The sequence below is a fragment of the Penicillium pulvis genome (genome assembly GCF_028828015.1).
Source record: "Penicillium pulvis strain IBT 33274 chromosome Unknown contig_12_segment0_segment0, whole genome shotgun sequence".
NCBI lineage: Eukaryota > Fungi > Ascomycota > Eurotiomycetes > Eurotiales > Aspergillaceae > Penicillium > Penicillium pulvis.
In genome coordinates, this window is record NW_026643072.1 from 646,132 (window position 1) to 667,136 (window position 21,005).

Below are 21,005 nucleotides of genomic sequence, written 5' to 3' on the forward strand. Positions count from 1 at the left end.
CTGTTCTAAAGGAAAGAATAAGAAAGACAGGGCCTTGAGCGCGATTTTCCAAAAGAAAAAACACAAATGAAAACATACAACAGATAAACAAACATAACTTTTGGGGGCAATGGGGGTATTCACAAATGCTGCCGTGCTGCGTTACAAGAAGCAAATTGATGTACATGAAATCGTGACGTGGGGTCGTTCGTAGTGGGATTCTGTCGTTCTTTTCTTCTTGGGAGAGATTGAGTCGGGATGGTGGTGGAGCATAACATAGATATCTGATGAGGGGAAGGATAAAGTAGGGTGTAAAGTGTGTTTTCAAAAGAAAGGGAGAAAAGAGGGAAAGGAGGAAGGATGAAAGGTTCGGTCGGAGGAAGCTAAGCCAATTAACGGCCCCAGCGAGAGAAATCCAGGTTCTGGAGAATATTGCCTTCTGAAGCGGATTCCCATTCCGAGGCGAGATCTGTTCGCGCGGGAGTGTTGCGCGTGGGAAGTTCCTCGGAGAAGATGTTGGGCTTCGTGTTGCGGCGGAGGCCAGGATAAGCGCCCTCAGCAGCTTCGGAGCCTTGGGCTTGTGCGGCTAAGGCACGTTCGCGGACCTTTTTGATCTCGCGGAGACGGGCACGCCAAGACGAGGTATGTTCGCCGCCCTTGTTGTTCCAGACGAGGGAGAAAGAGGAAGCGCTAAGAGCCAGAATACGGACGAACGATGCCAGGTTCTTTCCAGAAATGACCTTGGGTGTTGCTGCGGCCGAGACGTCAGGGAATCCGGGCTTGCTCATCACTCGTACACTGTAGTAGAGTTTCTCCGGGTCTGTTTCTCCCTTGGCGGCACCGGACTCATCATAAGCAATGCGGCTGGAAGGGGTGATCACGATGTTGATGGAATTGAACTCGGACGGGATCGTGTCAAAGTTGAAAGGGAGGTTCGACTTATTGAACACGATGGTGACGAAGTTATTGCCGATGTTTCGCTTTTTGTTAATACACGCAGGGTCGTGCTCGAGGTTCGTAGGCATCATCGTCGCGACATGATAGACAATTTCGGTCACTCGGTCTCGCCAAGCAATAGTAGCTTCGCCATCGGTGTCGGCATACAGGCCCTGAGTATTGAACTGGGCATTCCGAAGCGATACTTTCGTGCCCAGGCCAGACAAGAAGTATTCGTAGTCCGGAGAGCCAACAGTGTTGGCAAGGATTTCGGCTTCCTTGCTTTGACCATTGTCTAGATAAACGACTCCAACCCGATGCCCGTCCACAATATCGGTTCTATCAAAGCTACCGATAGCTCGCCGGGTGATGTCGTCCTCAGGGACAGGAATGGGTTGAATCACCATGGGGGTTGGGAAGGCCGATGTAGTCATCTGAAGCATGATGTGACTGGGGAGAACCGCCGTGCGCATATCGTCAGAGTGCAAATGTGCATCTGGTGTAGGGGGAACTTGGTGTGGCAGAACAGGTGCCGTTCGCTGCTGATACACGATGTAAGTTGTTCCAGAAGCCTGGCGTTTCGATATCTGGGTCAGCCCGGATACGCCTGCAGTCTCAACGGTCACGATACTCAGGCCTACGACCCAAGACTTTTTGGACACCGGGCCGTCTTCAGGAGTGGGAGGGAATGTTTCAAAGGGAACAGTCTCTCCCAAATCCGAGAAGGCAACGCGTTGCATCAAGTCAATGAAGACCTGGCTTTGTTCCTCAACCACTTCTTTGCCTTGCTCGTCACGGAAAACGAGTCGGCTAGTGATCCAGTTGACATGCTTGGCACGGTCTTGCAGCTTCAGAGAGATATACCAGAATATCATCACATGGTACGTGAGACTCATGATGTAACTAGACATGGCATCAGCTGAGAAATTGTCCGCTGCTTCTGCCGCGCCTGTAGCAATTTCTCGTGCACCAGCACTGAGTCTGGAAGGAATTGGCTGAGGAGCACGGGAAGTGGGAGATTCGGCAGCCTTGTAACGCTGTTCCCGCGAGGTCTGCAAAAAGCGAATACAGATACCAAAAACAGTTCGAATTTCTTCTTCGCGCAAATTGATGTAGACGTCAGGCAGACGGGCAAGTAGAGCCAGAAATTCCAATATATGGACAGCTAGGTTTGACATAGTAATGACTTTGGACATTCTGTCGAGAATGCTCATCAAAGACTTTGTCACCGAAGCTGGGATTTCGTGACAGCAAAGGGAGAGCGCCTGAATGCAGCCACGAGATGTGGCTCCCCAAGACCCAATGATCCCAGACATAAATGCTCGGACGAGGTCATCTTCTTCGCTCTTGGCAAAATGCTCATGATAGCTGATAAGCATGCATAACGCATCGAAGATACAAGCAGCCACATCGCTCTTTTTCAGACCAGTAAGTCCGGGGGGCTCATGAAAAGTCTCATTCTTGACTTGGTCGCACAGAATGCTGCGCAGCAGCTTGATTTGTGGACTGGAGCTCTTGAAAAATTCCTTGTTACCAAGCTGAGGGCCGAGGTGGGTGAGTACGTAGCTGTAAACATCCCAGTCGGTTTCCCGTTGGAGCAGTAAAATCACGACCTCAAGCCACATATTGACTTTAAGAACACCCACTTGTGCGGGGACAATCTCAGTAACGGGGCTCTGGGCCTCTGCATCTGCCTGCGTGTGGGCATACACCAGCGGACTAGATTCTCCAGGGGGTTGCTCGGGAAGGACCTGCGGCAACGCGTAGGTCCAGACTGGAGGTGTCAGCTTCAATGAGCGGGAAGAAATCGAGCCTCGACCTGGAGCCGACTTCGACAAAACGGAAGCGGGGAGATCTTTGCCAATAAGTTTGCTGCTGGGAAGGGGCGGCACGTTCTCAGTCTGAGGTTCTCTCAACGGGCTATCGCCGGGACCTCGCGTTTTAGAGCCGACCTCAATGTTACGACCTAAAACATTCATCAAGAAATCACCCTCCGAGGTCGATACCACGGAGACGGAACCAGCAGAGTCGCACCGAAGCCGGAACAGCAGTTTTAGAACACTGAGGCGGGAATCAGTTGGGCGATCTGCGGACTGAGCGATTTGCAAGAGCGATTCGTAGATAATGACGGACTTCGTGGCAGAATGATTCAAAGCACGGAGCATCATTTTCACAAGACCCACGGCACATACATTCGCCAAGGTCAGCTCCAGGACACTTGTTGTAGACGTGCGGCGAGATGAAGGTGCATAGCTCGTACTATGCCGTGGATCATCTTTGATGAGGTCATGTTTCATCGGCGAGCTAATAGTGTCCACTAAGCGTTTGAACACGCCGTCGTCGCTGATTTGCATGGCAGGCTCGGTTAAAAATGAGACGAGAGACTCCAAGAAAAGCAAATCGTGCTCAGCCGAAAAATCCTGCAGCAGGAGATCTAAAAGACCATGCTCCTCGGAGAAAATGAGATGTTCATTTCCAGAAAGTGATTCTTTCAAGGTGTCGAGGGCCATAATACGGATATCAGAAGACTGCTTTCGAGGCTGTATGAAGCGCTCAATCAGGTCCCGACAACGTTTCACCCAAACTGCACCTTCAGCAGGACGGCAAAACTGGTCCTCTCTCATCATGTTGATAATTAGCTCAGACTGGGAAGGCTCAATATGCTGGTGACTTTTTGCTAAGAACCGGACAGCCTGATGTCTTTGTTCTTTGTTAAGTTGTTCCCAAAGAGACTCGATCACAGAAGCGATTCGGATTATGTCTGCCAAAATGCTCGATTTAATATCATCGTGCGTACCCTTGGCAGGTGTCTGCTGCGGGCTTGTTGGCGAGGCGATTGTATCTTCAGCATCTTGGAAGACTGTCCGAGAGCAAAGAACCAGAAGGCTGATGAAGCTTGTCCAGTCACATCTCAAAGCGATGCCGGTGTAATCTCCCTCCAGAATGTTCAGGCATAGGTCCAGGATTTCAGCATCGACCCGACGGTCGTCCTTGTGGGCAACAATCATAAGTGAGTCGACCAATTGATCAAAAGGAATTTGGGGCATGCCGCCCTGCCCATAGGCGTGAACAAGGTCAGAGAAGACGTAAAGTGTGCCCCGAATGACATTCAAATTGCGGGATGCGTCGCCACCAGAGGTCTCTCTCATGAAGCCATGGAGAGTGTTGAGCATCTCTGACTGTCTTCGAGATTTGGCCAAGCTACGCACGGATCGAGAAGTAGGTCCAGAAAGGGATTTGACGGAAGCATGGATGCTGCAAAGAACTTCCAAAAGAGGGGTAAAGCTCTTGTCAGGCACGTCTGCATAAACGATCACGGCATCAAAGACGGACAGGGCATTCTTGATGTCATTTGCGACACTAGTCTTCCTGCAGACGGCGAAGGTTTCTGTGAGGAGTAGTTCGACCTCCTCCTGAGTTGGAGGTTTGCGCTGTAGTGTAACCAAATCTACTGCAAATTGCAAAAGATCTCCGAGAACAATCTCTTCATGTACAAGTCCATTCGGATGGCCTGACTTTCCTTTCTTCGTCTTGGCACGTGCCGTGGCAATGACACCATAAAGAGGCACAATCCAAGAGGAGATGATATGGAGAATGGACGTGGTGGTAAAATCCAATTTCCGGCCATGATCTGACAACGAAATCAGTGACTGAACACGCGAGGCAATAACATCTGCTTCAGTGGGACAAGCAATTGATTCAAATATCAAACGCCTGGCCGATGGGCTTAGATCCTGACGAGCCGCAACTGCTTCCAACAACTTCGCCCCACTTTTCTGGGCATCGGGGGATTCATGATGCAATAGGTACTCCGCCGCTTCCCACAGCCCCACTGATTGCTCCGGAGTGAACCATGAGATGGATTTGGATATAGATTCAGCTTCGTCAATGGCGTGGTGGACATTCTGCTTCTGCGACAAGTTCCGAAAGGAACTGTCAATGTCCGGAGCACTCGGAGTGTCCGAGGAACTGGACACCACACTTGCTCGATGCATGAATTCGAGCCCAAGAACTTGTCGATTATGTGATATCGAGTCGCTATTGCTTTCCGGGATCGATACAGGGGAGTGCGATTTCGGGCGACCAACGGCTAACGTTTTGAACACATCTGCAAAGCTAGTTGAAGAAGGTTTGTGTTCAGGTACTGGTCGGGCATCGTCGGAAGACATCCGCCTTGTGACGGTAGGCGGAGGCTATTTTCGTGGCTGAAGGGTATATCTGTTCATTCGTGTCACACAATCAGCGTCAAAAGTCGCATGACATGGTTGGGTGATGAGCGATCAGGAGAGCTGATACGCGAATGAGTCATTTGGCTAGGCCCTGTGAAAGTTCTTACCTTGATAAAAGAGCTTGAAAAGAGCTATATACCACAAGGGTAGCTCTCAAAGGAATGCGCTGTACATTCAGGGACAAGGGATGACGCAAAATGAGGCGTGACAAAAGTACGATTCGGGAGTCGATATCAGAGCGGGACCCGGGTGGAGCAAGCCACAAGGAATTGAGCAGCTGCGCAGGGGTCACAGATGCAATATGGGCAACACAGCGATGCTCCACGAAGTGTAATATCCTCGAATGTGCAAAGAGGGGCACAAGCACGGTTGGTGTAAAAACTTGTCTTGGGATCACGGGGGATGAGGTTATTCCAGCCCAAGTCACCTGATAGGTCATCAATATATATTCACCGCCCAATAGTTGGGGCAAAAAACTCCACAGCTTAGGTGGGGGGCGGTGAGCACCTGTGATTCGTCGATTCTCATGACGTTTCCCACCATCCAGGCAAGAAGGGAAGCTCTCGCTGGAAGTGTTAAAATGACTTGCAAGATAGTTAAAGCCATTTTGGAACGATATTAAACGCATCAACAAAGATTCCATCAAGGAAACGTCATCAGACAAAAAAAGAGATACATCGACCTCCGCAGAAATCGAACCCGGGATCTTCGATTCTGTCCCCTCACCGAGTACTAAGGCGACAGACTATGAAGAATATCATCAACATCGGCCAGAAACTTGAGCAAAACCTTCTTTCCTCATAACCTGACATTGACACGAGATGTTTTCCGCTTGCAAAAACGTCTTTCAATCGCCTATTTCACCAGAGAAAATAGGTCGTATCAGCAAATGCGGAAGCGAGGACCCTGCATGAGGGTACACGGCGTCTTGTGAGTCGTGCGCTGAGTAAAGTGAGAAGATTGGACTTTCACGGTCCCCAACGGGTAATCATATTGAAGAAAGTCTACAAGTGGACCGATATTGAACAAGCAGAAGTCGGTATAGAGATTAGGGTCCAGCTAACTATATACTCCTCAGTAATGTATACAAGAAATAGTGGGAACAAAGTTTAATCAACGCTCAAAACAATCAAGAAACAATCTAGAGCTCCTCCTCTTCCTCGTAGTAAGTGGGCTGGTGAAGATCAATCTCCCAAGAGATAGTTTCAAGGTTCAAAACATCATCGTTGGCAGAAGACTTGCCAGAGCCGAAGCCCTTCAAGTTCCACTTCTCAACACCCTCAAAGCCCTGGAGCTCAGAGCCAAACTTGGCAAAGAGCTCAGCATTCAGGTTTTCATAGTCGACATACTCCTTGGGCCAGTCACCCAAACGCTGGACAGCAAGCTTGAGGAGGTGGAGATGCTGACGAGCGTGCTCACCCTCACTTATGGTAGAACCATTAGAAGTCTCCTCGATGTTTAAGTCATAGGCAGATCCATCGAGGCTGAAGCTGCTCTCGAGACCACCCTCAATATCGGCAAGAGCAGGGTCGATGAAGATGCGGAGCAAGTTCTCGTGCACGCTAGCGGCCTTCTTGTAGTACTTGTTGGCCATGTTGTGGCCACCCTTGGTGGTCTGGTAGCGCTGGGCAATACCGGTGTACAGCTGCGTCAGCAGAGTGGACATCTCCAGGGTGCTGGAGTGGCGAGGACCGTTGACGCGGCGGCAGTTGTACACAATGTCCTCGGCGAGACGAACAGCCTTGAGGGAATCGCCGACGAGATAACGGGCGAGAATGTAGCGGCGGGCAAGGCTGAGAATGACCTGGGCGGGCCAGGTAGCTTGCTTGTTGCGGCTGGTCCAGAGTCCGCTGAGGAGCCAGACAAGGGTCTTGTAGTCCTGCTGCTCGCCGAGGAGGCCAATCAGGATGTTCAGGTAGTCCAGACTGATCTGGGACAGGTTAATCTGCAGGTCGCTGATGACGCGCAAGACCTCCTTGATGATGACAGAGGAGACGCCGTGCAGCTTCTTCTGGGTAGCAGCGTCGGGCTGGGGAGTGATGGTGCGGCCAGTGATGAAAACACCAAGGGTGAAGACAAACTTGACGATCTCGGCAGTGCGGAACACATCATGAGCAGAGATGTACTGGAAAGCGGCGAGGGCCAGATTGGAGGCATCGTCGTATTTCTTGGACTCGAGCAGCTTGATGACGTGCAGGTTGCTGGCAATACCAACCGAGCGAACGAAGTTCGAGGACTGGTGGGTGTTGAAGTGAGTCAGAATAACAGTCAGGAAGATTTTAACTTGGGCAGCATCAGTCAGCTTCGTGCGCTTGCCCTCGGTGGCCACGAAGTAAGCAACATATTCGTTGAAGACATGAGCGGCCGCGGTCTGGCGGTTGGCACGGAGCAAGAAGTGGTACAGGCGGGTAGCCGACAGGGAGACGCTATGGAAGGTGGCGCTCTTGCTCGAGGTGGAGCTGCGGAACTCCTCAAAGTACACGTACTCAGTAGTCAGAGAAGCAAGGATCTCAGTGACGCTGGTAGTCTGCTGGCGAAGGCTGTGCTCGAGCTGAGCCAGGAAGACCAGACTCTGCCGGCCCTTGGAGGTCAGATCAAACTGAGAGGTCTTGATGTTGGTGGTGTCCTTCATGATGACCTGGCGGTAGAGCTCCTCAGACATCTCAGTAGCCTTGTGGACCTGGTTGGCGGCGATGTAGCTGCTGGCAATGGCGATGGCAGCAGATACAAGGAGAGTGGACGAGGTAGACTCCTTCAGGATATTGATGGTCGACTCCTTGAGCTCCTTGTGAACAGACTCTGCAGAGCTGTGCTTGTAGTTGAACTCGACGATCTCCTTCATCTTAGAGATAGACTCCTCGTGGGCCCAGCCGTGGCTCTCACGAATGGTGGTGACACGCTTGCGCAAGACCTTGGAAGCAGTTTCGATTTGCTGCTTAGACGCACTCTCGGAGTGAAGGCCAATAGCAGTTTGCTCCTCGTAGATACCGTCCAAAGTGGCAGAGATCTCATCGAGGTCAAGCTCCTTGGAGCCAATCTTGAGCAGCTCCTCATAAAGAGCGATGGCCTCAGACTCGTAGCGCTTGGACTCCTGGCACACCTTGGCAAGAGTGAGAGTAGCCTGGATAGTGATCGAAGCAGTGGCAGAGAACACGGTCTTTACCTTGGAGTGGTAGTCAACAGTAACCTTGTGGATCACGTTGTAGTCAGTGCGAACGGAGCGCAGACAGTGGGTATACCGGGTGAAGATCTCCTGAACGAAGGAAGGGTTCTCGAAGCGGGGCTGCTTGGGCTGGTGGAGGAAGGTGGTGAACAGCAAGGTGAAGTAAGGCACGGCATCAGAGTAGCGGCTCTGAGTCCAAAGCTCAGTAGCAACGAGGACCAGGGGCTCTAGAGCCTCAGGCTTGCAGGTAGGGGCATCCTTGTTGAGAGCGCGAATGATACGCTGGTAGTACTCGACGAAGATGGGACGAGGTCGGGTCAGCTCAGCGAGGGTCCACAGAGTCTTGATTACAACGGGGTGGTCACGGCCGTAGTGCTTGATGTAGTCATCCAAGGTCTCCTGGCGGGTTGTGATGACACTGTCAGGCTGGGAATTACGCTCGAAGAAGCGAATCAGAGCCTCGGTGACACGCTCGCGCACCTTGTCATCGACAGGACGTCCAGCACGGACCGCACGGTAAACGCGAATACGGATGTTCTCCTCGCGGGGGAAGCGACGGCGGTAGTGGTAGCACTGGCCAAGGCGCTCGGCATACTCGATAGCCTTGTCGGCGCTTTGTTTGGGGAGAACCACATCCTCAATGGAGGGAGCAAACAGGTCAGGCCAGAGACCCTGAAGGAGAACCTTCTTGATCACGCGAGTAGCATCCTTCCAGCGGTGCTGGGAGGTGAACTGGGTGATCAAAGTCGCAGTAGCAGTGAAGGAGCTCTCGTCGAATTTCTGGGAGGAGAAGGACTCGTAGATAATCTCTTCCAGAGTGGATTCAGAAACGCTCGACTGAGAAGAGTGGCTCGACTTTATGACCTGCTCAGAAGTGCTGGAAATGCTCTTCTGGATCTGTTCAAAGCGGGAAGACTTTGTCTGGCTGGTGCTCTGGAAGTAGTGGGCAACCTGCTTGTAAATGGACAGAGCAGCAGCTGAGAGGCCAACGGAAGCCATAACAGTGGCGATCTCCTCGTAGTGGTGGGAAGACTTCTCAGAGATAGCCAGGCTGGTGTGACGGTGCTCCTCCCAAACGCTGGACAGAATGGATGAGGCCTCTGACTCACGCTTCTCCGTCTTCAAGAACTTGGAGTAGGCGACAACAGCCTTCAACTTGATCTCCTCCCAGAAAGAGGTGGTTTGGATACGACATTCCCGGTTGGCACGCTGCCAGATCTCAACATAGATTCGCTCCGCCTCGGTGATCTTGCCTTCAGCGCGGTACTTCTCGGCCAGTGCAATAAGCGCCTCATAGTCAAAGCTCTCATCGATGGACTCATCCTCCTCGGCATCCAAGATGAAGAGGATACCACCCTCACTCTCCTCACGCTTGTGGCCCTTCAGGTGGAGATGGAGATCACCGCGAGATCCATCGCCAGCCTCATAACCAGTGGTGATGGTGTTGATGGTGGTGGTAATCTCCTGGATCTTCTTCTCCTCCTTGGTCAAGCGGTAGTGCTCGATCAAGGCCTTGAGAGTAGTCACAACCTGCTCAGAAGAATTGCCGTAGTGGATCTTATAGCACTCAACAACAAGCAGAAGAATCTCCTCACGCTTGATCATGATATCAGTGCGGGAGGTAGTGGTGTGCATGGAAGTCAACTCAAGGAAGATGTTGGCAATCTTCATGGTAATGAGGTGCTTGGTGAGGAGCAGATCACGGCTCAGGATGGTGATCTCGTAGAAGAGTGGGATGCAATCGGTAACCTGACTAATATCACGGCGCAGGAAGGCCAAGGTGATGATGGATTGGAGAGTTACCACATGCTTGGGAGACAGAATGTTGCGACACAAGTTGGTGACAGTGGTCTGGTAAGTGACCAGAGTTGGAGTGATGATGGTGTGCCACAGGGTGTTCTGGAGCAGCAGCAAGGTAATAGTAGCCGGGAAGATCTTGGCGAACTCCTTAGCAGTAGGCGCATCACCGCCGGTAGTGTAGACGGTGGTCTGCGTGAGGTGACGAGGCCAGTATCGGACACAGAAGTCGAGGAAGGGGTTCCTCTGCACGAATGAAGTGGTGTCATGGCCATCAAGGGGAGTAAGAGATGGCTCGTGCTGCTCTGGGAGAACGTTCTTGATGTAGATAAAGAGGCGAGTAACAAAGTCAGCATGACGGTCCTTGATGGAAGGCACCAGCTTGCCCTTAGACTGGATCTCCAGGAGGGAGGTGCGAATCAGGCCGTGACGCAGATACACCTGACCATCCTGCACGAAAACCAGGTTGTTCACAGGACGCAGGAAGTCCAGAGGCTTCACAATACCATCGGTGATGGTTTGCTTAGTAACATCAATGGCGGACAGAAGGGTCAGCTCCTTCAAGGTGAAGGGACGGTCAGCAGTGGCAAGCCACAGCAAGATCTGGCGAGCCTCATCCTTGACATCAGGGGCCTGGACGGTGTTGAGGACAAAATCCGTGACGGTGAGCTTGCTGTTCACGATAGTCTCAACGGCCTTGTGGAAAGCCTCCGGGGTCTTCTCCTGACGGACACGCTTAGAGCACAACTTAGCCCAAAGGAAGGAGCGCTGAGCCCCCTCAGTGATCTGGTCAACGATGATCTCCTGCTCCATCTCTGGCAGGTCTAAGAAAATCTGGTACTCCTCGAAGCTGGCGCGAACAACGGTGGAGACATCATCTCCAATGCGATCATCAGTGATCGGCAGGTGTACAAGGCTCTCAGCGGCCTTGGGCTGCTCAGCACCCAGGGTAATGAGCTTAACACCGTTAGCATGGCCGGTCGCAGTAAGCAGCTTCTGGAGCAAAGGAGCCTCGCCACCAGTGGCCTCGTCAACACCGTCAACGACAATGACCAGCTCCTTAGCATTCTGCAGAGCAGCGTCGAGAGCGCGCTCCAATGCGGTCCAGAGAATGGTATCATACTGCGCCGCATCGGTAGTCTTCTTGCTACGCTCATAAGCCTCCTCCATGATCTGCAGAAGCCCAGTGTTACCAATGCGCTTCTCGAAGAGCTGGTACAGGATAGTCTTGACGATAGCAGTAGACGTAGTCTCTGCTGGAACGCGCGCATTGATGGGGATGTAAAGGGTCTTGTAGGAGACACCAGCGATGGGGTCCTGAAGACGGTCGATAATGACGGAAGCAGTGACGGTCTTTCCGGACCCAGGCTTACCAGTGATGGCAAGGGTGCGTTTCTGGCTCTTCAGGAAGTTGGTCAGGTGCTGAGAAACCCAGAGGCAGGTCATCTCCTCGCGCTCATGGGCAAGATGGGAGGTGTTCTCGGCCAGGTGAGCCAGAACACGGTCTTCGGGTGCAAGCCAGGAGCGAACGCCACGAACGACGGAGACGCGCTCAGCACTAAGGTTGTCGCGAACAAGCTGGTGGCGCCACATTGCCTCGGAGATCTTGCTGCAGCGCTCCTTGAATGCAAGGATCTGACCGCGGAAGGTATCGTAGATGTGAACAGAGACAGAAGCCTTGGTCAATCCACTGATAGCCTGGTGGAAGTGGGTAGAAACGCTGGAAACCAGGGTCACCAGATCAGCGAGAGCCAGGATGAGTTGTTCCTTGATCTCCTGCGAGACATCAAACAACTCGGTACGCTCAAGAAGGTTGACCAGGGTAGAGGAAGTGCTGTAGAAGAAGCCAAAAGAGGTCATCAGCGCCTCAGCATTCTCCTTGCCGAGCTATAGAATTTTAATTAGCATTGACTCATGCGATTGGTCTTGGACAAGCCAACTTACATCAAGGAGCATGCCGCAGTATCCGTACGACAGCTGAGTGGCGAGGTAGCTGTCGCCAGCAAATTTATTGATGTTTGAGTCGAAGTGGTGCAAACGCTCAATGAAAAGAAGTGCCCAGGACAGCACCTTATCATAGTTGCTTCCCTCCGGGGGCAGGTGGCTCATACGCTGAACGCGGATCCACTCCTTGAGGGACTCATAGCTGCTGTTCATCAGCCGGGATGATGCATGGCCACCAAGCTCGTTGCCACTGCGCTGGTACAAGGAGTGCACCAGGCTAGTGAGGTTGGAGCCTCCAGCACCACTCATATTGCGGTGGAGGATGCCTGACTCCCGGCGTGTAGAACGACCATTTTGAGAGAAGGTATCACTGTCAAAGTGGGTAGAGAATGCAGAGACATTGCGAGAGTTACCAGGACGCTCGTTGTAGAAGGAAGAGGATAGGTTACCCGGAACGGGTGAAACAAGACCAGGAGCCATGGTATTTGTTTGTTCAATTGGGGAAGGATTCGAAGGCTTGGGTATAGTTATCGGAATCGAGGCTCTTTGTCGAGTGTTGGTATCAATATGGGTTCTTGGGGAGGACGTTTCTCGTGGCGGATAATTAAGATCTGATAGATGTTTTTCTTTTGAGCAGCAGCCCTTGAAGCAACAAAATAGGCGAGACAAACCGGCGATAAGTCTCAGTGCGAGATGCGAGTATAGATGTACAGGGGCATTCAAGCACAATGGAGGGTAAAAGTAAATAGAAAGCTGGACCTGGTCCCATGCAAGAAGGGGGTCTACCGGGCTTTTGTAGCAGCTCCAGCCCGGGTGGCGGTCATCGTCAAACCCTAGTCTTTCCTTTTAGGAAATGGCTCAGTGGAGGTATGTAGCTCTCCAGGGTTGAATTACGTCTTTTACAGATTGTATCATCGAGTGGGGACGAGCTTCAGCTTTGGATAATGTTCTCCACACCCACTAGCCTTCTACAGGTACACAGACCTGCCGAACCATAGCTACGGGTTCCCTATCTTTGGTGTGGCATCAAAGGTGGCAATTGAATCCCCAAAGCAAGCCTGCCCGCATTGTCAATCGCTGTCAATGCGAAAGCCAAAACGTGCATTAGTCGTTAGCTGCATGCTGGTGGTTCTGGGGCTTCAAGAATCCAATGGGCGATTTCTCCACGGATACGAAGTTTTTTCGTAAAGTAATTGTATCGTATTATTCCAAGTCGGTATGTACCGATTACAGATATCCCACGGGGGTGGTCAGCTATGTGGAGCATCAAAATGGCACCTGCAAGGCAAGGCTACCGATGCAGGATGGTTCGAATTGAACTCTCCACATAGGGCACCATGTTGCCCCATAAATCTTCCAAGTATGATGAAAGACGGCACATCCGAATCCACCTAGACTCGGTCTCAGAGTTGACAATCTTGCCAGCTCCAAGAAAAGCTCCGGAGTCACCGGTTAGGAAAGACGGCACTAGCTAACCTCGAAGCGGGCATTTCTGACAAGCTAGTTGCCTTTCTGTTTCATTTGTGATATTTGGCGCCCGCCCGCATGCGCCGTTCAAAGCTGGAGTGACAGGTTGTGCACCGTGCACACATGGCTGGCTGGACATCGGGTCCTAGGGAAAATTTTTCAGTGTGCGGGGGGTCATTTCTGGGGGCTTAGCCTGTGACAATCGCGAAAATGGGGCAGGAAAATGGCCCTTGATCTGTTTCGGACGAACACTTGATCGATTGGCATCCACCCACCTGTCTGCCTTCTATTGGGAGCGGGGGGGTTCGATGACTGGATCCCGCCAGCACCAGCCATCGCCGATCGAAAATGGGTCCTTGATGAACTCATGCAGGATCACTGACGAAATGAGCTCCACTTAGATTCCGTCTGCCCCATAATAATGCTCCCGATCTGCCGAACGATTCACTCGGGCCACTTGTCATCGACTTGGGATGATGGAAGAATGTGGTTCCCCGGGGGAGGCTGGATAAGTGACAGCGGCGCTTATCTTGAGAACCATGGGAACCAATTCGTTCTGGCCCAGGGGCTGAGGATCTAGCTTCCCAACTAACACATCACCCCTGACCCCTGTCCTCCCGTTCCGGTGAACTCCGCGAAAAATCAAACAAAATCAAATTGCGAGCTGAGTCTCACCTTACTCCTCTAATCGACGTGCATTAGCATAATGGGTCTTGTGGGGAGAAAAGGGAAAATGAACAATCGAACTGGTTTCTCACGGAAGGTTAGCGGATCCACCCGCGCTGCACCAAGATTCGCTTCGTCAAGTGCGGGCAAGAAAAGGCGATTTCGGAATGACAAAAGACTGGCGAGCTGAACATCTAGACCCACTACGGTCCCCACTTCATAGTTCTGCCGATACCGAACACCCCCTCATCTTGTGCCAGGAAATTAAAAGCTGCTAAAAAAAAAACAAGCGCCACTGGCTGCTTCCGCTAGATCTATTACCTGGATCAGCTCTCGAACTATGCTCCTTAATGTGAGATCCCCTTAGGTTTGTCTATGATTGAGGCCCCTTTATTTCTACTGAATTGCTTGTCACATAAGCGCATACGTAACACCTATGCATGTATAGAACCCTCTGCATCGGACTTTACAATACCTAGTTTATACGATATTCTTTTCCTCAACCTTGGTAGCTTACCCGCGAATAATGGGTCCTCGGGATACATGCCCTGTACCAAGAATGGTGGCATCAGAACTCGTGCGCCACCCGAATTTCTTACTGTACACGATAGTATATGATCAACATCACGCACGTGTACTCCGTAGAGATGCATACGGAATGGTTCGGTAAGTAGGTTCCATAGTGTAACTCGATGTGTACTGTACGCACACATATCACCGGAAATTTTCATTTTCGTCATTCACACGACATAGGTGGGGAGGAACATCAAAAATAAAAGAAGCAGTATCCTGTGTCAACTCGGAACTTAATTTTGAGACTGTGCTCAAATGCGACTAGGGACTACGTAGTTTCGAATTGATTCCAAGTCTGGGAATTCCAAATCATGAGAATATGAAAATATGGAAATATGCATCGTACTTTGCGTTCGCTCGGCAACTATTTCCTGCCTAGACCCGAGGTGGCTCAGCTGTGCATGCATCCCAGCTGGTTGCCCACTGAACTGTCGGAATATTCCCTCTCTTCTAATTCATCTCCAGATGATTATCGCGTAATTCCTCTCCAGGTGACAAACTTCTAAAATTATAGTTTCATAGCTGCATATCGTGGTCGCCACGGAGGGGAAGATGCAGGTTTTCGATGTCTGGACCGACGATCACGTATTTACCATCTCCAAACACGAACAATTGATTCATGTAACATTCAGTGTAGAAATATTCCACATGACAATCCAACTTACGCATTTTTGACGTGTAGCCAAGACTTGTTGAGAAGATCAAGAAACCCAAGCAGTCCTTGGTTATGTAATATCGAATTGGCCCTTTTGGGAAAAGGGGAGAAGCTTCAATCCCTGAGAAATAGTCCCATATGAGGAAAGAAACTTCAATTGGCCTCTCATATGCATTTTAAACCAATAGAAGGGCTCCCAATTACTCGGATCGATTCATTACATGTAGCCTAAAGCTAGATACCTCACGAGCACCCTCAAGGTCTGATGATATACGTGTTATAGTCCCCGTCCTGCGTATCAATATGCTGCGGGGGAGAGATTCCTGACCCTATATCTTGATAGCTTTAAGCTGAGAGTTCAATGGGGCTTCCTGGATACGAATGACGACCCATCAGTAATTAGCCCCACGATGTGTAACATACACGGTTAGCAGCCGCAAATTCTTCAGCTTGATTATTCGTAGGCAATGCTTCAGGTGGGTCATTAGATGATGCTTTGACAAACAACCTTATTCGAAGAAAATTAGCGTTTCCAAATCAGACTGAGTGCATCTCGAGTCTGGCGCAAGCCCACAACTATTTCTGGCTGTGGGAATCTGTGAGTGACAGCTAGGAAGGAACCTTAGATCTTCAAGATCACCCAACAACGCATTATCGAAGTTGGCTGTCTTTATAACACCCTGTGTCATACCTGCTCGGTGTAATCAAAAGGCATGACATCGGAATAAACATCAAAGCCACTCCATTCATTTCCTGTAAGTGAATCTACACATCCAGCCACTGTCCCCGGATATTACATGGAATTGACTAAAACGAAAGCCTCTAAAAGCCACTCGGGAGGTGGATCTTTCAGCCACGTGTTGAAAAGATGAAATTATCGTACGCAAGTGTTATTACGAAACATTGTTTGGAATCAAGAGGCTATAGCTATGTAAGCGGTCTCCGCTTGGTCCACTTGTGGATATGCATATGTGAATCTGACTCGGTACCAGCAGGGAATTAGTCTTCTCACTAGCATGACAGTGGATCTTTAGGGCCAGTCGGAAACACCTACTGCTAGTATTGAATAGTGTGTGGATTTTCAAAAGGGGGTGGCCATGCAGCTAGGAGTCATAGAGGAGAGAGGGTCTCTTGGAATGACCAGTATATTCATGTACCTCATCAGCGAAAAAGCAACTTCAGCTGAGATGGAAACCCCGGGTCCCGGAGACGCCGAAATGTAACAGTAGGCCACGTGAGTGATCTGCAGTTGAGGTAGTATAGTGACTATTCTTGCTGAACAAATGGGAGATTTTAGATTACCTGCAAGCTGCGAGCTGGAAGCTGCATGGTTATTTGCACTACCGCGAAGGTATGAGGGTTTTACGCACTACTGCAGTATTATAACTGACTCACAACTGCCTTTAAAAAGAAGTGTGTTCTCCTATATGAAAGCATTATCTTTCCTCATAGAAATTTAGCCGACGTCCGTAAGCTGGTCTTGGACCTTTGAAAGACATGAAGTACTACCTACGTCCACCCGAATGGACCTTTGATTACCTTTGGGATCTAGATCTACTTGCATTAACTGCAGGGCCGTGGGCATACTATGATAGCTCTCAAGCTATCCATTCTATCGACAAATCAACATTGTCTTCACGGCTACAGTATATACATATTTAATGCTCAAGCGGCTCCAAAATATTTCCATGAAAGTCACCCTACTTCAAGTCGACTAATGAATTCCAAAATGTGCGATATGATTTTGGAAACTGCCAAGATACCTTCAAAATGAGACTTTGCACATGCACCGTCCCAAGTTCATTCATTCCACTTACCGTGTTAGCCCTAGGATGCATGGATGTGGCCGGTCCCGAGGTCTTAGTCATGACTGAGCTCTCAGGCATCATCAAGGCATGCAGATGTTAAGGCACTAAGGCACTAAGGCAATATATTCCTTCATGCCTGAGGTATGATGTTTCCTAATACGGAATAGTGCTCAACATGTGATGTTCTAACGTTATCGGGACTAGTCTGTTGACGCAGTGGGCTGCCCGTACAATTATCAGCGCCCTCATTATTTGTTATGCTCTTTGTCCTGTGAGCTTTGCTGTGTCCCAACCCTTGCTGTCCCCGTGACATTCCATCTGTATCTTTTGGTGGACCGCATACAACGTTCAACTCTGGAATTCTTCCCAGATTGATTGCTTTCTCTTCCAATCTCTTCTCCCTCGCTTGTGTTGATACCCCACGTACCGGTGAAAATGGCGGAGGCTCTTGGAGCTTTGTTGGAGGCGAGCTTGGATCCCAGACGGAACAAGGAAGGTAAGGCAATTAAGTCACACTGATGATACTGGAATCAGTTGCTCACTCTTTTTTGCCATCTTCCAGCCGAGATCGCCCTTCGTCAGGAAGAACAGAAGCCCGGCTTTTCTCTACAGCTTCTCCAAATTACGGCGTCTGATTCCCAGCCCAACAATCTTCGTCTTGCGAGCGCCTTATGTTTCAAAAACTTCATCAAGCGTAGCTGGACCAACGAGGATGGAGAATACAAGCTGCCTTTGGATGAGGTAACGACCATCAAGCGCGAGCTAATCACCTTGATGATCTCCGTGCCTCCTTCAATCCGGACTCAGCTTGGTGAGGCTGTCAGTGTGATCGCCGACAGTGACTTCTGGGAGCGATGGGATACTCTTGTGGATGTAAGCGATCAGTGGTGTTATGAAGTTTTGATCTCCCTAGCTAAACCGTACTCTTCTCCGTCCAGGACCTTGTGTCGAAATTATCGCCATCCAACCCTGCCGTCAACATCGGTGTCCTCCAGGTTGCGCACTCCATCTTTAAGCGCTGGAGACCGCTCTTCCAATCCAACGAGCTTTACATTGAGATCAACCATGTTCTCAACAAGTTCGGCAACCCATTCTTGGCCCTGATCGAGGGACTGGACAGCTACCTCGAGCAAAATAAGAACAACAAAGAAAACCTGACCCAAGGTTTCACCCAGCTCAACCTTATGGTAAAGCTTTTCTACGACCTCTCCTGCCACGACCTTCCCCCCATGTTTGAAGAAAATATCTCCGCAATTGCGGGCATTCTACACAAATACCTGACATATGACAACCAATTGCTTCACACCGATGACGATACGGAGGCAGGTCTCCTGGAGTATGTCCGGGCTGGGATTTTTGAGGTCTTGACTCTTTACGTCCAGAAGTTCCTGGATGCCTTCGGACCCGAGGTTGGACAATTCATTCAGAGCTCGTGGGGCCTTTTGACTACTATTGGTCAGGAGACCAAGTACGACATCCTTGTGAGCAGAGCCCTGCATTTCTTGACTTCTGTGGCTAGCATGCCCGAGCATGCCGCTGCTTTCCAGGCGGAGGAAACCCTTGGTCAGATCATCGAGAAGGTTATCCTGCCTAATGTGAGCCTGCGCGAATCTGACGAGGAGCTGTTTGAGGATGAGCCTATCGAGTTCATCCGAAGAGATCTTGAGGGGTCTGATAGTGAGACTCGTCGCCGTGCTGCGACAGACTTCCTCCGACGTTTGGCGGAGAAGTTTGAAGCTTCAGTGACGAAGGTCGTCCTCAAGTATACCGAGCACTACCTCGCTGAGTACACCAAGGATCCTTCATCAAACTGGAAGTCGAAGGATACGGCCATCTACCTCTACTCCGCTGTGGCAGCCAAGGGTGTGGCAACTTCGAGTCACGGTGTTACCGCTACCAACAGCCTGGTCAGCATCACCGACTTTTTCCAGCAGCACCTTGCCGCCGACCTGATCTCCGATGATGGCATTCATCCTATCCTCAAGGTCGATGCTATCAAGTACCTGTACACTTTCCGAAGCATCATTACAAAGGAGCAGTGGCAACAGGTGCTGCCTGTTCTTGTGAAGCACCTGGCTTCCCCCAACTACGTCGTATACACCTACGCTGCCATTGCTGTGGAGCGAGCACTGTTCCTCAGTGATGGCCAGGGCCAACCAGTCATTCCCCCGACTGAGATTACTCCTCTCGCAAATGACCTTCTGGAGCACATTTTCCAGCTTATTCAGAGGGATCCGGCTCCCCAGAAGGTGCAGGAGAACGAGTTCTTGATGCGATGCGTTATGCGCGTCTTGGTTGTCATCCGTGAGGGTGTGGTTCCTTACACCGATGTTGTGCTGCAACGCTTCATCACCATTACCCAGATCATCAGCTCCAACCCCAGTAACCCGCGATTCTACTACTTCTTCTTCGAGGCCATGGGTGCCTTCGTTCGTTATGCTGCTCCTGCCAACCCCGACAAGCTCGAACAGGCTCTTTATGCTCCGTTCGCCGCTATTCTTCAGAACGATGTGCAAGGTAAGCTTATTCCAATATGTTCTGCCGTTCCATGCTAACTCGATCCATTTCAAGAATTCATGCCTTATGTTTTCCAGCTGTTTGCTGCCCTGTTGGAGGCAAATTCTGCCGCTAACCTGCCTACCTACTACCAGGAGTTGATTGCTCCTATTTTGATGCCGGTCATGTGGGATTCTCGAGGAAACATTCCTGCCCTTGCTCGTTTGCTTTCCTCGATTATCCCCCGTGGAGCTCAGTATATCGTTGAGCACAACCAGATTGAGCCTATTCTGGGTATTTTCCAGAAACTCGTCTCCACCAAGGCCAATGAGGGCTATGCATTCGATTTGCTGGAGACAGTTGTCGCAGCCTTCCCACCGTATGTCCCACATCCAACGTCATTTTGGGCAAATATACTAACTTGGATTGATAGGGCCGCTCTGGAACAATACTTCATCATGATCATGCAGATCATCCTGCAGCGTCTGCAGAACTCCAAGACCGAGAACTTGTCAATTCGCTTCGTTCGGTTCTTCCACTTCATCACTGCCCACGATGACAAGGGATACAACCCTGACTTTATCATGCAGGTGACAGAGAAGGTGCAACAAAAGTAAGTTCCGCCTGCCCAAGCTTTTCTTGTTTGGTTAGATATTAACCTCTATTTTGCAGCCTGTTCACCCCTGTCTACCTCAACGTCATTCTTCAGGACACACAAAAGCTTGCCCGGCCCTTGGACCGTAAAACTGCCGTCCTTTCCCTTACCAAGACATTGGCCAACTCGGAAGCCTTTGCCACCCGGTACGCCAAGGGATGGGGCTTCACCTGTAATACACTACTCAAGCTCCTTGAGCTTCCTCCTGATGTGACTCACAAGGATGATTTTGCGACGGAAATGGATGTTGAGGAGATGTCTTTCGGCGTGGGCTTCACTCCCCTGAACACCATCAAGCCGCAGCAGAAGGACCCGTGGCCCGAGACTGGCGCTGACCTGAAGAAGTGGGTCGGTGCATACCTGAAGGAGGCGGACAAGAAGCACGGAGGTCGGATCTCGCAATTTGCACAGGAGCGTCTGGACGATCAGGCTAAGACGGTGTTGGGTAGCTACATTGCTTGATCTGGATTTCCCCCATTTATCCTCATTTTACGAACCTTAAAAAAAGTTAGCTGAGAGTGGCGGTTGCCTTTTCCTGTAGGATTGAGCTTCAAGGCCAGTGCAGTTGAAATAACGAATCTACTAGATCAATGTGCCAATTCTCTTACCTTTTATCCTTTTTATATCTCTATCATGA

General features: G+C 50.5%; 3 protein-coding genes across 3 annotated transcripts; 1 reads left to right on the forward strand and 2 right to left on the reverse strand.

The window, feature by feature from the left end:
• Positions 1–371: 371 nt before the first annotated feature.
• N7503_001470 (putative GTPase activating protein (Tsc2)) lies at positions 372–5,084 on the reverse strand (the record flags this gene model as incomplete). The annotated part of the gene is made up of 1 exon (XM_057061017.1): positions 372–5,084. One exon carries the CDS (start codon positions 5,082–5,084, stop codon positions 372–374), a length of 4,713 nt encoding a protein of 1,570 aa, XP_056924979.1.
• A 1,201-nt stretch (positions 5,085–6,285) lies between these two features.
• Positions 6,286–12,528, reverse strand: N7503_001471 (NACHT domain protein; the record flags this gene model as incomplete). Its single annotated transcript, XM_057061018.1, has 2 exons — positions 6,286–11,991; positions 12,049–12,528. 2 exons carry the CDS (start codon positions 12,526–12,528, stop codon positions 6,286–6,288), a joined length of 6,186 nt encoding a protein of 2,061 aa, XP_056924980.1.
• A 4,960-nt stretch (positions 12,529–17,488) lies between these two features.
• N7503_001472 (uncharacterized protein) lies at positions 17,489–20,967 on the forward strand. Its single transcript, XM_057061019.1, has 6 exons — positions 17,489–17,713; positions 17,780–18,090; positions 18,156–19,734; positions 19,789–20,092; positions 20,147–20,326; positions 20,386–20,967. The coding sequence occupies exons 1-6, from the start codon at positions 17,653–17,655 to the stop codon at positions 20,828–20,830; spliced, it is 2,880 nt and encodes a 959-aa protein (XP_056924981.1). The 5' UTR covers positions 17,489–17,652; the 3' UTR covers positions 20,831–20,967.
• The last annotated feature ends 38 nt before the right edge of the window (positions 20,968–21,005 follow it).

Coding starts and splice junctions, on each gene's coding strand:
- N7503_001472 (XM_057061019.1), top strand. CDS start 17,653: ATGGCGGAGGCTCTTGGAGCTTTGTTGGAGGCGAGCTTGGATCCCAGA. Junction 19,735..19,788: donor TCTTCAGAACGATGTGCAAG/GTAAGCTTATTC, acceptor ATCCATTTCAAG/AATTCATGCCTTATGTTTTC. Junction 20,327..20,385: donor ACAGAGAAGGTGCAACAAAA/GTAAGTTCCGCC, acceptor TCTATTTTGCAG/CCTGTTCACCCCTGTCTACC.